Source organism: Cyrtonyx montezumae, unplaced genomic scaffold, assembly GCF_038088225.1.
Source record: "Cyrtonyx montezumae isolate F1298 unplaced genomic scaffold, pur_monq_1.0 scaffold_24, whole genome shotgun sequence".
Lineage (NCBI taxonomy): Eukaryota > Metazoa > Chordata > Aves > Galliformes > Odontophoridae > Cyrtonyx > Cyrtonyx montezumae.
This window is the reverse complement of record NW_027071981.1, coordinates 6,458,849-6,473,148: the sequence shown is the minus strand read 5'-3', so window position 1 is coordinate 6,473,148 and position 14,300 is coordinate 6,458,849. Positions and strand designations below refer to the sequence as shown.

The 14,300-nt window shown below is 43.9% G+C and overlaps 1 protein-coding gene across 2 annotated transcripts in view; it reads left to right on the top strand.

The window, feature by feature from the left end:
* Positions 1 to 14,300, top strand: part of MEIS1 (Meis homeobox 1) — a 75,338-nt gene that overhangs the window by 39,909 nt on the left and 21,129 nt on the right. The window contains exon 8 of one of the 2 annotated variants that reach the window (XM_065739555.1): positions 8,036 to 8,181. The exons of the other annotated variant lie outside the window; for it this stretch is intronic. Coding sequence (XP_065595627.1) covers positions 8,036 to 8,181 — 146 coding nt within the window. The remainder of the gene's footprint in view (positions 1 to 8,035; positions 8,182 to 14,300) is intronic. 2 annotated transcript variants of the gene reach the window in all.

The following is a 14,300-nucleotide window of genomic DNA, read 5'->3' as shown; positions in this document are numbered from 1 at the left end:
GTTTTGGTTCTACTACTATTTTAAATTGTGGGTGACAGAAGCAGAAGAAAATACAGTACACACAGGCAAGAACTTTTTCACTTGAAACAGAAGACGTGGGAACTTCCAACTGGAAATATCTCATGTGGACTTGATAGATCACGAATCTCAAGTTGCCCACGCCACATCTAAGCTAATTTTCTCCTGTCTGTTATGATCATATGAGTCCTATGACATATGGGATCCAGTCCTACAAAAGAGAATTTGGGGCAAACAGCATCTGAGCTACAGTTCCTGCAGGGTACACTGCAGCTTGGGCTGGCCTTGGCTTGTCTGAAATTGGCCTAAAAGAAAATGCTTTAGATAGACTCAACAAACATAAGCATTTTGGTTCATTTCAGCCAACAATGAAATGTTTTCTTTTGACTTTTTAACATTTTTTTTCTGATAGAAAAAATCTGATTTTGAGTAGTTTGGGTAGTGTTAAGGGTTTGTCACATATTTCCTGTTGTAAAACATGAAATCTACGGCATCATCTCTGGAACAGGCATGCAGGCAGGGCCCAGGGCAGTTTAGCTCTGTTTAGGAAAGGAAGCCTATTTAAATGCTCAGCTATAATGAACTGTTTCCACAGATAAAGCATCCCTTAGATTATACCTAATATGTGTCTGATCTTTGCTTTTGAGCCTCTTATAGCTGCTGGTGCTCAGTCCAAGAGTGAAGTGTCTTATGAGCTGGATAAACATCAAGATTGAGCCAGTCATTAAGGTGTTGACCTTGTGGCCATTTGGGGTATTAGTTGGGCATATTTCTCCTTTGGCAGAGCAGCCCTGTGCTCCTTCTGCTGCTCTTGTGTTCCTGCTTTGTAAGTGAGCGAGCCCAAGTGAATCCAGCTGAGAATTTACCTGCATGGGAGCCGTGCATGGTAACTTTTCATGGAGAACACAGGTGGGACCCTTGACTGGGAAACCCATCTGTTGCTGGAGAGAATGTGTTTCAAAAAGATCTTTATTTGGACAAAGTAGAGAATGGGTGAAAAGCAGCTTTTCCCAAGGCACGGCTGGGACTCCATGCTAGCTTTTAGGCAAAAACAAGCAAACAAACAAAAAAACCCAATGAACTGTTTCAGCTTTGGAGCAGGATGTTTTCCTGTCTAACCAGATACTTATATTTTTCTGTGGGGTATTTGCTTCCAACTGTTCAAAGTAAACTTCTGTAGCTGGCAGCAGAAAGTTGTTTGCTTCCCATACAATGAACTGCTTTCTCTTTAATATTTCATATGCAGTGTAGATGTACAGTTCCAGAAATATCTTTCTCATAATAGTATAGCTTTGTAAACCCTATGAAGAAGTGCTGCCTTGCACAGAAGAAGAGGAATCCTTAGTTTTATCTGTAAAAAGCTGCCAAACAAATGAAAATGAGTAAAATCTCTTGGTTTTTTACCCCCTCCCCCCCATTCATCAGTGCTGTTTTTACTCTTTGTGTAGACAGCTAATTTGCTCGTTGTTTGCCTGAAGGGAATTTGAGTCAAAAAGGAGGATTGAGTTACTAGAAAAAGGTGCTCCTGTCTCTAGAGAACAAAGTACAATGATTCAATGAAAAAACTTTGAAAATTTGTCAAATGCCAGAGTGTAATTTATACTGGTCCAGGTTGCTCCATCTATGAATATTTGTGTAGGATATTTTTGCAACTGATTCCTTTAGTATCTTGTAAATATGGATACTGTCTGTGACTGACAACCTCCTACTGCTCATGTCATGGTCTGAATGCTTGCATGAAACATGGAGTGCATCTCCTTAAGAGATGCGTGCAAACTGAAGCACAACAGTATTCCTCACTAGTGCTCATTTCCAACCTTGTTACTCATTAACTTTTTATTAAGTATATTTGAGAAGGCTTTTTCCTAAAGGAATAAGGAAAAATAAACCTGCCCCTTGTGAGCCCCATGTTTCAGATTCACAAGCAAACCTCCATCGTTGTTGCAAATCCTTTTTGGGACTGCTCCATAGCTTGCTGAGCATGCCAGGCTGATTGCTGTTGACCCTACGAGGTGTTGGAGTGGGCACTTCCATCAGATCTGTCTAAATCATGGATCCAAAACAACAGAAAATGTTTGTCTCATTAGAGAAAAAGCACAACTACTCCGAGTTTTCTGATGTACCCTTTTTCTGTGAGTGTCAACTTCAGCTTGTGTACCTTGCTTAGGTGTTGGTGGGCTGAGAGGACTCACAGTGTGTTACTGTTACACACCTATGTATGAGTTTTAAATAATGTGTTTTGAGGAAATCTACTACTCTGACAGGCCTTGTCATGTGCAGACTTCCAGTTATCTGCAGCACACAGGTACAGCTTGGGTGAGATGCTGGATGTGCACTCCCAGCTCTCCCCTGCCATAGCTGAGCACACAGCTCATGGTGCTGCTCGGCTTTTCTCCTTCCCTGCCTTGCTGTAAGGTGGAATGAGCATTTACCCACAAAAAATCTCTATGTTCTTCTTCGATTGCCCAAATTCATTCAGTGGTGGTGGTAGTGTGAAATGGTGGTTCTTGTTTTAAGTTCATGAGCAGCAGGTTGTGGTGTGTTGCTTTTACTCTTGTTCTTGCTTTACTTACAAAAAGCCCATGTTGCATCCCTGGATCTGCTTTCTGAGTGCTGTTAGTTTGTACCTTGTAGGAAAATTGCACTTCACATGTAGGGCTGTTCTCACTTGGTGGAGAATTGGTGTGGTGGATGTGTGAGTACACAGCAAACTGCAGATGTGTATCTGTGAAGAGATAGCATAGGTAAAAGTGCAGATATTATAAAAGTTACTCCAAGCACTGAGCATTGAAGAAAGGTTACAGAAAGTCATTTTGTCACTTACAACTCTCTAGTAGATTATATTGCTCCTCAAAGTTCTTAATGAATCCTGCTTTCCAGTAACTAAGGTTACTAAAGTGATTTGGATTTTTGAAGGGGTTAGAAGAGAAAGGAACAGAGGTGTTATTGTCTAGGGAATGGTTCAGTGTTTGGCTTAAGCGATGTAGGGTTTTTCCTGCTAGCTAAATATCTAAATGCTTTTTAAAGAAAATTTTAGTAGATTTTCTATTTTATTTAATCATTCTACTGAAAAGCCCGTGAACTTTGTTGCAGTATGTTGCAACACTTCAGGGCTGTGAAACATCCAAGTCTAGTGCAGAAGTCAATAATTTTGGTCAGACTTTCACTAGAGCATGGTCTATAAAAGTACAAATAATTCTTAAGACAGTGGATATTTAGATTGTATTAGCTTATTAGATATGAAAGTGTGCACAAGCCTTCAAGCTGAATCTTTCAGAGGACATAGATCTCACATCTTCAGTGCTCACCACAGAGGTGTGGGGAGCAGGCTTCATAAGAATGGCATGCATTTCTGTGGTGCATTTGTATTGCAGACACAGGTTGATCACAGAAACAACCTGCTGCATCTGGTGAAATTGCTTGTTGTGGGAAAGAAGTGTTCTGCTCTTCACCGCTGAGAGCCAAAGGAAAGGTCTTTACAGTCTGAAGGGCCACATGGGAAGGCATTAATTCCTGGCTGAATGTGCGCTGGGATGCAGTATGAACAAGGGCCAGGGCAGGCCATGGGCAGTGCCATGTGAACACCATATTGTGCTGCACGGTCACTTCATTTAGGCACAAGTGTCTGCTCCTGGCAGACCCAAGCCCTAGAAGCTTGGGGAGCATTTTAGGCTTGGTGCAGGTGAGCAGCTTCCTTGCAGTCCAAGAGACCACCAGTTCACCTGCAATTCACCTGCAAGCGCGTGAAGGCTGGGTTTTGAAGGCACTTGAGCATCCAGCCTTTGTAACTTGGGATTGAGACGTGACTTCCTTCCTTCCTGCGCTCTCACCACTGCAGGCCATGACGTTGAACTGTGATTCAGTATGAAGCCCAGGGAGTCTTCCAGTCACCACCTAATTTCTGCAGCAGTGGCCGTGTGTAAGCACGAGCATTGCTCTCCAGAAGTACCTGTTTTGCCAACAAGGGTTTCCAGCAGATCACCTGTGATAAAGAGAGCATGAATGGCTTGGGGAGCGGCTCTAACTTAGCTGCCCTCTAGTTCTGCCTCCAGATTTTGGAGAGTAGGAGGGGAAGTCGCAGGAGGCGGCTGCACGGGGAGGAGGCCCCACTGGCATGGCCAGGCTGGCCCATTCAGTGGCCTGAATGTGATAAATGCTGCTTTATCCCGTCTTGAAAGGAACAAGATAGCACAGCCTAAATGCCTGGGTGTGCTTAAATAGACAGCATGTTTGAAATCTGAGCTGCCTGTTGGGCTGGGAGCTGCCACAGGTCACCTGCCGTGCTCCATGGGGATGGACCCGGGTCCTGCACCAAATCGTCCATGGACAAGCTGGAGGACAAATTCCTCTCTTTGTCGGTTGGCCTCTTTCACTGGAGCATGGCCTATAAAGTTTAGTAAAAACAATTCTTAAATATTATTTGAAAGGACGAGTGGCCACGCTGAAAGGTCTGACAGTTTGACGTATAGCGCGTGGTTTTGGGCTCCTCAGCCTATTCAATGGTGTCCGGCTGCCGTGCTGAGCGGCTGCACTCCCAGCAAGCTGACAAGCAGCGAGTCCACCTCAGTGGCCTGAAATCCTTTCAGGCTTCCTCGTGAGAGAGCAGCAACACAGCCAGCACCTCAGCTGGGGGTGCAGAGCTGGGCGATGGGGTGCTGCCTATTAACGCGCTGTTTCCAGCCGTCACATGGAGGGAGATTCCTGCGATCTCACTGACAGTGCCTAAGGAAGAGGTGATGGGGAGCACCTCGCAGACAAAGGAGCTGAGAGTGCTGAGCCCATCTGCGCCCTGATGGCAGTGGCCTGGCCTGGCTCGCTGCGTTACGGCGTGCATATGTGCAGTGCAAATGCGAGCAGTGAGCCTGCTCTGCCCCCAATAGCCACGGGCCATTTTGAAGAGCCTCTGGCCCCTCAGTCACTGGCCTACTAGTTAATTGCCACACGGACTTCGTGACACATGGGCAGATAATATGACATTTTCAGTTTCTGTCACTAGCAAACGCTACAGCGTTGCTTGCACTAGTTGCTAAGAAGCTGTCAGAAACCATTAGCAGCTGGCTAAAGTTGCCCTATGGCATTTCCTCATGGCATCAGCAAAACAAGCATAAATCACCCAGCGGAGCCTCCCGCTATACTAATGAGGCTGTAAGCTTGTTTATGGACTAGCATCATTTCTATGATTATTTCCACCTTTTCAGTTTGCCTTCATTTGGCGGCAGGAGAAGTCAACTTCAGGAACGAAGTCACTGCTGACATTTTACAAATGCGGTCCGTAGCTGCTACCGTGTGGCTGGTCAGCGCTCCTCAAGTTTGTTCAGCGAGCTTTAAAAAGAGGGGGGGTTGGGTGTGTGGAAAGGGAGGGGGAGACGGCATCTCCAGAGACCTCACGGAGGTGAGCGTCTCGAGTTGCAAAGGAGATGGAAATGCTAAAATCCACAATCGACCCTTTGGACTTCTCTCCGCGGTTTAGTCTTTACGGGATCAATTTTCAATTTGAAGAAGTGGAAGAGGTTAAACAATTTATAAAAGTCTAGCGAAGAATTTGCTTTTCGGATAGCCGGGCGCTTTGTTATCCACTCCCTCCCTTTCACTTTCTCTGGCTTGGGTCGGACGGGGCCAGGGTTTATTGTTTTAGGCTTTTCTGAACATGCACCAGTATTTACACTGGATTGAAAGCATTTGCTTCCAATGAAAATCTTGTCTTAGATTACAACTCAGCAGTGTAATTTCCCTCCCAGATGGGAGTAAAGTAGCAGTATTTGCCTAAAAACAGTAGGAAGAACAAACTGTGCATTAAGCCGAGGCTGTTTTTGGCTTGAGCTAATGATGTAACAGAAACCTTTTATTTGGGATAGGTCACTGCCAGGGATTGAAGGAGGTGATCTGGCTCGCGCTTGAAAGGTTTCTCCATTGTATCTACATAAGTCTTCACTTAAAAAATCCTGTTCCTAATGCTTCTGCTTTCATACAGCAGAAATAAACAGGAAAGGTTCTGGGGAGTGTTATAGGTGGAATGCAGAAAGCTTTTCCTCCCCTAATGGAGGATATAATTCAGGTGCCCCGGAGGCATGCTTTCAGGAATTCTCTTGCCCGAGGTAATGGGAAGCTCAGGCTGCTTTAAGGCCTTGATTATCTATTGATGCACAAAGCTGGAAAAAAGTCATCTCCCTTGGATTATAGTAGATATTTCCATAAATTATCAATGAGTCCTCCTCCCATCAGGCACGAGGCAATGCCTGCTAAATTAATCTGAAGGGGGTTTGAAATGAGGAGAGAGTGAATTTAAAAAAAAAAAATAAGGGAGGGGGACGACGACACAATTGTAGAGAGGTGGTGAAAGGCAGTGTCATTAGGTTAGAAGCTTTTCATTTTTAATCAATGAATGCGTAATACTTTTCTTTTCCTTGTTTGCCTCTCTCAGACAGAAGTGGATTAGCCCGTGGAATTTTAAATGCTGTTGAGTTGTTTCCTTTGCTCATGTTTCTTTTATGAATTATTATTTTATATGGTGAATTGCTTCTCTGTATAAAAGCCCTTTTTTACATACTGAGCTTTCAAAGATTTATCGGATATCTGATTTCTTCACAAAAATCTTGTTTGTGTCTATAAGTACTTAAGGTTACCATCTCATTAAAGACACAGGCCAAGTCATAAGGACAGTTAGAAATTTGTCACAGTCAGTGAGGTACTAAAAATATAATGCTAATAATAGCTTTTTTTTAACTGCTGAAAGCTTTTTTAACAAATCATAATTTTGACAGCCTGCGTTCTTTTTTTGTTGATGGCAGACTGTTTTTTGATTGTTAACAGAGTTAGTTTTGATTTTGCAACATTCAGATGACTTTCTTCATCATTCTTGCCTGTGGGTGTAAAAAAACACTTGCTTAATAACATCACAGCCCTGCTCCACTCTGAGCATGGTGCTTTTGGAAGCTGGGCTGTATAGTTTAGTCCACATGCAGAGAGTGAAAAGATTGGATTTCCGCATGGACTTGTTTATAAACTGCTTTCAGGGTTTGAAACAAAAATGGCAATTCAAATTTGCAAACAGGTTGAGTGCTGCAACTTCTGTTTTGCTCTGACTGCCAGCCCATCGGCCCAGACCAAAGCTGGCTGCTGCACGGTGACGTGCTCCTAGAGACATGCTGCTAATGTGATGAGATGTGTCTAAGACCTTCTCTGCATTGAGGAGATTCATTCTGGATCAGTTGTTGTTTAACGGGAGCAGACACCTTGCACTGACGCGGTGCATCAGCACAAAGCTGGGTGTTAATTCCTACAGTGTATGTCAAATTGGGACCTACTTATCCCAGTATGAATTTCTATAGGCTGGGTGGAGTGTAGGCCAGTTAGCTACCCGTGTCCCATCAAAAAGGCAGGGTAAGCTGGGCATCTAGAAAAGACTTAAAGTAAGCAGCTTGCCAATCTTCTGGTTGTTTGTGAATTTGGGGAGAGATGATGGTATTGCAAGAGAGCTGCATTCACCCACTTTTTTGCCTCCCAGAGTGAGATGTGGCACCCAGCTTCACGCATGCCATGGGGATGGGACAGCGTCAACAATTTCCTAATTGCCATCTCAGCCAAAGTAGCTGATTGGGATTAGTTTTGGGAAGTGACTCCATGGAGTGCCACCTTTTCCACCTTTTCAAATGGGATGCATTTGCAGCAATAATAATAATGATAATGATAATGATAATTATAATGATGATAATGATAATTATAATGATAATGATAATGAAAAAAAAATTAAGCACTTTTTGTTTGGGTTACATTGATGAATCCAGTGGCAGAATTGGCCACAGTGTCCTTCAGGATAAGCCAGAATTGGGCTGACACAGTCCTGAGACCCTCCCTCTCCCCGTGTCTCTTTCCCCCCAGCCCTTCAACCCCTGGTGAATTACAATGTTAAAGAATTTATACCTCATTTAAATATTCATGCAGTTTATACCCAAAGCCAGGCTTCGGCTGAAGTATATAAAGGTAGCATAAGTCAAAATTTGATTCACTATATTTACAGGTGACGGCTTGGACAACAGTGTAGCTTCCCCCAGCACAGGTGATGATGATGATCCAGATAAGGACAAAAAGCGACATAAAAAGCGTGGCATCTTTCCCAAAGTAGCCACAAATATCATGAGGGCATGGCTGTTCCAGCATCTAACAGTAAGTGAACTCTAGATCACATATGCAAAATAAAACATGGAAAATGTCATAGTTGTAGTAGTCATAGAAAGCAAAAATACGTATTATGTTACTGACAGGCAGCTCAGGGAACTTTTATGAGCAGAGCTGTTGCCTCATTTGCTGGCTGTCAGGGGAGGAGCATGGAGCTTATCTTTTTATGGTTTTGGGGTGTTTTTTGTGTGTGTGTGTGTTGTTCCTAGGTTTTTGGTTGGAGTCACAGTTATTAACAGGACGTTGCCACAAAATGTGGCTGAGCTTATCCTACCAACCTGGGGAGCCCTGTCCTGCCCACTGCAGCTCCCAGTAGCTGACATGGGAATTACTGCTTTGGAGCAGAGAGCAGAGGCAAATAACTGGGCAGCTCTAAAAACAAAGCGTGGGAAAACAAAGACCTTATTCACATGTTTGTCAGAAGACTCACGATGAAAGGTCTGAATGTATCTGGTTTAATAGAAAAGTATGATTTTTTTTCTGTGAGATGTTCTCATTCCCAGAGTGTAAGTTACCACTGTATTTAACATCATCGGGGAGGAGGGGGGGGGGGTAGGAGGAGGGGTGAGCAGCGATTTCTGTTGCCACATCTACCTGTGTTTATTTCTGGGATTAGAAATGAAAAGCTCTGGACAGGTGTGCGGGGTTAAGCTGGATGCTGGAGCTCCTTTAAAGAATGTATATGTGATGTCCCACACCTTCTAACATTAACATTTAGCAAAGTGTTTCTAACGCCATTCTTCTTTTTCATCAAATCCTGGTGATTTGTTGCTGTGTTATCATGCACTGTGGGGATTTAAGCCTTCGGCCCAAGATTTCCAGCCTGGTTTCTGTGCCAGCGGGGTAAGGCTTGGGCGAGGAGTGCCTGTGCCCTGCAGGCATTGGTGACAAGCAGCATTGGCCTCTCATCTCGGCCCCTAGATAGGGACAGGGTGACATCAGCAGCCGCCAGCTTGTCCAGCCCTGTGGAGCCCAGCCAAGGGAATGCTCCTAAAGCAGAGGCTGTGCTCCTGCTCTCCACTGCGCCAAGAAACCAGATACCTGCATGGCTCTTGTCAGCACAGGGATCAGGCGGGGAATCCTTCCCTGTGCTGTCCCAGGTTGCTATGAATGAACCTTCGTGCCTCTTCTGAGGCTGGGGAGGGCTTCGAATGCCCCCAGTTTAATTCCAGCCTCCACACCAGCCATGCTACAGCTTTGCCAGCTCCCTAGCCCCAACTCATTTTAGTGTGTTGCTCCCAAGAGCTAAGGTCCCTTATGGTTTTCTGCAGTCAGAGGGACTCCTTGACTGAGGTGCTGAGATGAGCTGACAAGGCCATTGCCTCCCAGCAAATAGACCTAAGCTTTAGGGGCATCTTCCTCCCAGATGACCCAGGGATGCCAGCAGTGCCCACACTGGCCTGCTGCAGCCCTTTCAAGTGCAGGTTGGAGAAGATGCCCTAAAGCTCTGCAGTCAAGACAAGCTTTTCACTCTTTTGCTGTGAAGTAATAGTGTGCAAAAGAGAAGAGGAGGGTGTCGGTGGAACTTGCTGCTTTCTGGGCACATACTGCTAAGGTGATCTCTTCTGGGGAGCTCATGTGCAGACCCCCAGGGCTGGCACAGTGAAGCATTGCATATGCTACGTAACAGTGCTGAACTTCCTTCTAAAAATTCACCATCCCCTGTGCAGCTAGGTGGGGCAGACAGATTTACTGTAGGGCAGCTTTTCCCTCTGGCAGCAATGAGGCAGTTCCAGGCTTGCCTAGTCATCTCAATAAAGCAAAATCAGTTTGCATCCCCCAGGCCAACCTCCAGAATCTGGGACCTTGGAACAAAGCAGCTGTAGGTCTCTAGGTGAGGTCATGGATAGTTCCCCCCAAAGGAAACAAGGCCACACACCCTTTTAGGCTCCTCCAAGCCCGTGTTGCAACCTGAAGTGCTCTTGCTGGAGTGGGAGCTCCCCGAGAGATCTTGTGCATTCAGAAGAGCAGAGAATGTTGTGTGTGGAGGAAGACATCCTCCAAGCAAGCCTGTTGATAACACTGGAAGAGCCAACTCTGCAGTTAGTGCTAGAGCAATGCAGCATCTTTAACAAGCCACCAGCGTGCTGTTCTTCCTGCAGCCAAGGCCCAGCATGCAAGCTCCAGCAGGTCGTGGTGTTACCTAGAGGCCATTGAGGTACCACATTAGGCATCAGTGTCCAGGAGGGCTCTAAAGGTTCTTCTGGGGGAGGCAGGCTGAGCTCTGGTGCTCACCTGCCTGCAAGTGTCAGTGACAAGGTTATATCTCCCTTTTGCCCCTTGTGCTTAACCTGCCTTTGCTTTCCCATCTGCAAAATAGCAGGAGGGAAACAGGCAGCGGTTAAAGGTGAGGTACAGCCTCCCCTTGGCCTCTGGTAATTCCTAATTGGGCTGCTGTTTAGGAGCACTCCTTTTCAAAGGCAAAAGTTTTTTCTCACAATTATAATATTAATACACATCAGTGGCATGGAATTAAACAAAATAGACAGTAATTGCTGTGTCTGTCATACTAATGTTTAATGGTTGGAAAGATTTAAAATAAATGCAGGTCTAATACAATCTTTTAAAAGTGTATAAGTTGGTTTAATTCCTCATATGCAGTTATTCCATCTCAAAGACTATTAAGTCTTCCTCTGTGTACTGACTTCATTTCCTAAGGTATGTCCCTTAGTTCTCATTTTCCATTTAGGAGGAAAATCTTTTTTCTTTATTGAAGAAAACATCAAACGCGAGGCCATCGCCTCTCCTCTTGTTGAGCTGTTTGGGCAATAGCTCCCACTCAGTGTCATGCTGCAGCCCCCCCATTATTTTGACTGATGTGCAGAGCTGAGTTGACGTATGCCCAAAGGGTAGTCAAGCGCTGTCCTCTGTGGATGCAGGCAGTATGCTCTGAAACACTTCAGGGGATAAATTCAGCCAAATTGCCTTCCTTTCTGTTCCCCAGAGAAGAAGAACAACAAAAATCTGCTAAAACAATACAAGGAGTGGTGGCCAGGCTTACACTTAAAATTTTGTGGCTTTTATTTTTTCATCATTGCTATTCCAACCGACATTTTATTAAGATCTGTGTTGGAATAGCTGCCTAGGTTGGTCATTAGTTAGGCAAAGCATAGCTGTGGAACTTGTTGAAATTGATGACAGTGGATTATTACACTGGCCTGTATATTTTGATATTTGTGAAATCAAGTTTTAGGGGACCACTATAAATTTGGAGCGAGAAGCTACTTTAAAATTACTATTAAAAAAATAAAAATAAAAAGAAGGGTGAAAAGGCTGCTGATAGTTTGGTGAAGAGGAGAGCGTGTCCCTAGACTGTAGAAGCTGAGACCCAGATGAGGTGGGCTTGTTGGGGTGGGCTCAGATGAACAGCGAGCACCATTGGAGGGGCTGGGGCAGAGCAGTCCAGGACTGGAGCTGGGTTCCAAAGGGTTGCCCTGAGGGTCACATCAGGGTGTGCTGCAGCATGTTGCAGGCCCCCTTTTTTATTATTTTTTGGATCACTTTACATCCAGGGCTCATATCTCGCCACCATTTTTCAAACAGATCTCTCCACTGTAACATATAGCCCCCATCCGGGATTGAGAAGTAAGGGAAAAAAAGCTTGGAGGAAGGGAAGGAAGAAAAATAATTCCCTACTAGATCTATGAAAATGTAATTGTGGCACAGGATTAGTTTCTGCCTCAACCCATGCTATGGTTTTGTCTCAGCAATTGCACCTTTCTGCTTGAAACTAAAATCACATTTAGGGGGTGTTTTTTTCAGCGTTTTGTCCACTCATTGTGAATTCTCTGCACGCTTGAAATCCGAGTTAATTTAGATTGTTGGAATTCAAACCTCATTTTGGGGATTATACAATGTAATTAGTTTGTTATATGATGAGTATTTGATGATCTTCACATTCATCATCTAATCAGGCAAGAAAAAAAAAAACACCATAAAATTATAATCCCCAAAGATGTTTAATAACAATTTAAACTATTGAAGGCTTTATTTAAGTACATTAGGGGATTATAAGCTGCTGCTTTTTTTTTTTTTTAATGGTGCCAAGAGGTAGATTCAAGGACTTCAAACACCTTTTAAACAACAAATTACCATGACTTAAAAAATGAATGGGCCAAGGATTTCCTTCATGTAAATCCCATAATTTAATCATTATTTTAACGGCCTTTAAAACCCTTTCCTTAAGAGGTTAAATCTTACTGAAATGTGAGACAGAGCAGAAAATAAAAGACGTAGCTGAAATATGTTGGCTTTAAGGTTAAAAAAAAAAGTCGGCTTTTTTTTTCTCACCCATTTTGTATCTAGGTTTTGCATCTTGATTGAACAGACAATACCATTTTAATAAGCAAAGTAGCTTTTAATGAGCAATATGCAATCTACCTACCAAAGCTGGTATTTGTAGAAATTAATTGATTGGAGATGTGCTGGCCACTTTTTACTCAGCTAGGTCCTCTTATCACATTTTGCATCTCCTCACAAGATATTATTCTGATAGAAAAATACTGTCACACTGCATAATCCTATGATTTATATGTTATTATTTTACAGGCTAGCTACTTTTTAAGGATAAGGCGGTTTGGTTTGCAAATGTTTTCCTGTCCCTCCAGGGTTTTGCAGTCCTGCTTTGGGAGGAGTGGGGCATGAATTTGGCTCCCAGCCCCTACTCCCTTGACTGGATGCTCCTCTGTGTTTGGGGAGGGGTATAGCAAGAGGGCAGATGCCTGCAGCATGAGGCTGCTGGAAGAATAAAAAAGGGAAATGATTGGCATAAACAGACAGGGTTGATTTTTTTTTGTTTGTTTTTGTTTTTTGTTTTCCTTACTATAGGGTTTGGAGACATTAAAATAAAACACCCCCCAAAAAACTTTCCCCATAGTACTACTTAACAGGGACCCTCCATGCTGCGCCAACTGGCACTTGGTCTGAAAAATGCCCGAGAGCTCCTGCAGCTCATCTGCGTAACAAGGCTCAGATTTCACTATATTGGACTTAGAATGGGCTGTTGAGTTTTTTTTTTTTTTTTTCCCTTTATCCCAAATATGCAAGTCTCCTCTTTCACTTGATTTTACTGTGGACAAAACTGTAAAAATCTTTCTTCCCCATCTGCAAGGCTTCTTAGTGCCAGCTGTCCTGAATTCCTGGGAAAGCCAGGCTTCTGGGGCTGTCCCCGGAACAAACCCAACCTGCAGGTGGATGGGAGTGCATCATAGTGAAGGGGTTGTTTGACAGTCCCTTCTTCCATGGAGTTGCGTGGCAGTTGCCCTTAACAGGAGAAAATGGGAAATGTTATTGTGAGGGAGGATAAGTATTCCAAGGCTCTATCAGAATTGAATTGAGAGCTCCAGAAAGGAGAAAAAACATAGTTTGGATAACTCAGTGTGAATTAACTTCTTAACCCTCGAGTTTGATGTAGCACATAAGACTATCAGAACCCTAAGCATTTCTTTTCTATCTTCCTCACATGTGTTGCTTTGACCTGCTGTCCAGCCTCAGTGGATCATCTCCTTTTTGTAGCATGGGTGATCTTTTTTGCTATTACAAAAGAAAAACTTCAAAAGAAAATTGTTTGGGTAGGCGTGGGGTTTTTTTGCTCGGCTTTTTTTGATTTGGGAAGGTACTACTCTTGGCAATGCTTCTGTTACTCCAGTTGCATGATTTCTTGGAAAGTGCACATCCTACGTATTGAGATCTCACATTGTCCTATAGATGGTTACATTGCCAGCTCTGAGCTGTGCTGCATACCTTGGGTTTTAGATCAGAAAAGAAAAATGTAGGATCCGTTAGTCAAGGTTCAAGGAAGTTGGCTTCTTCGCTTGGCTCTTCCTCTGTACAAGAGTTTGGTGTGGTCATCACATCTAGAACTCAAGATCTATGGTTCATTTTCATTTCTGATTAAGACAGCCACCGTGCTGTTTTCGGCTAGAAACTAGAAGCATCTCATCCTAGGTTCCTCACGGGCCTTGAGAGGAACAGTGATCCAGGGAAGTGTTTTGGTTGAAGTCAGAGTAGCTAGCAGTCTGGGCTAAGTTTCAGTGTGAGAGAGAGTGGATTCCCAGAGGCCAGCTCATCTTTTTTCCAGTTCCCACCTTGGAGGCACTGCTGTACCA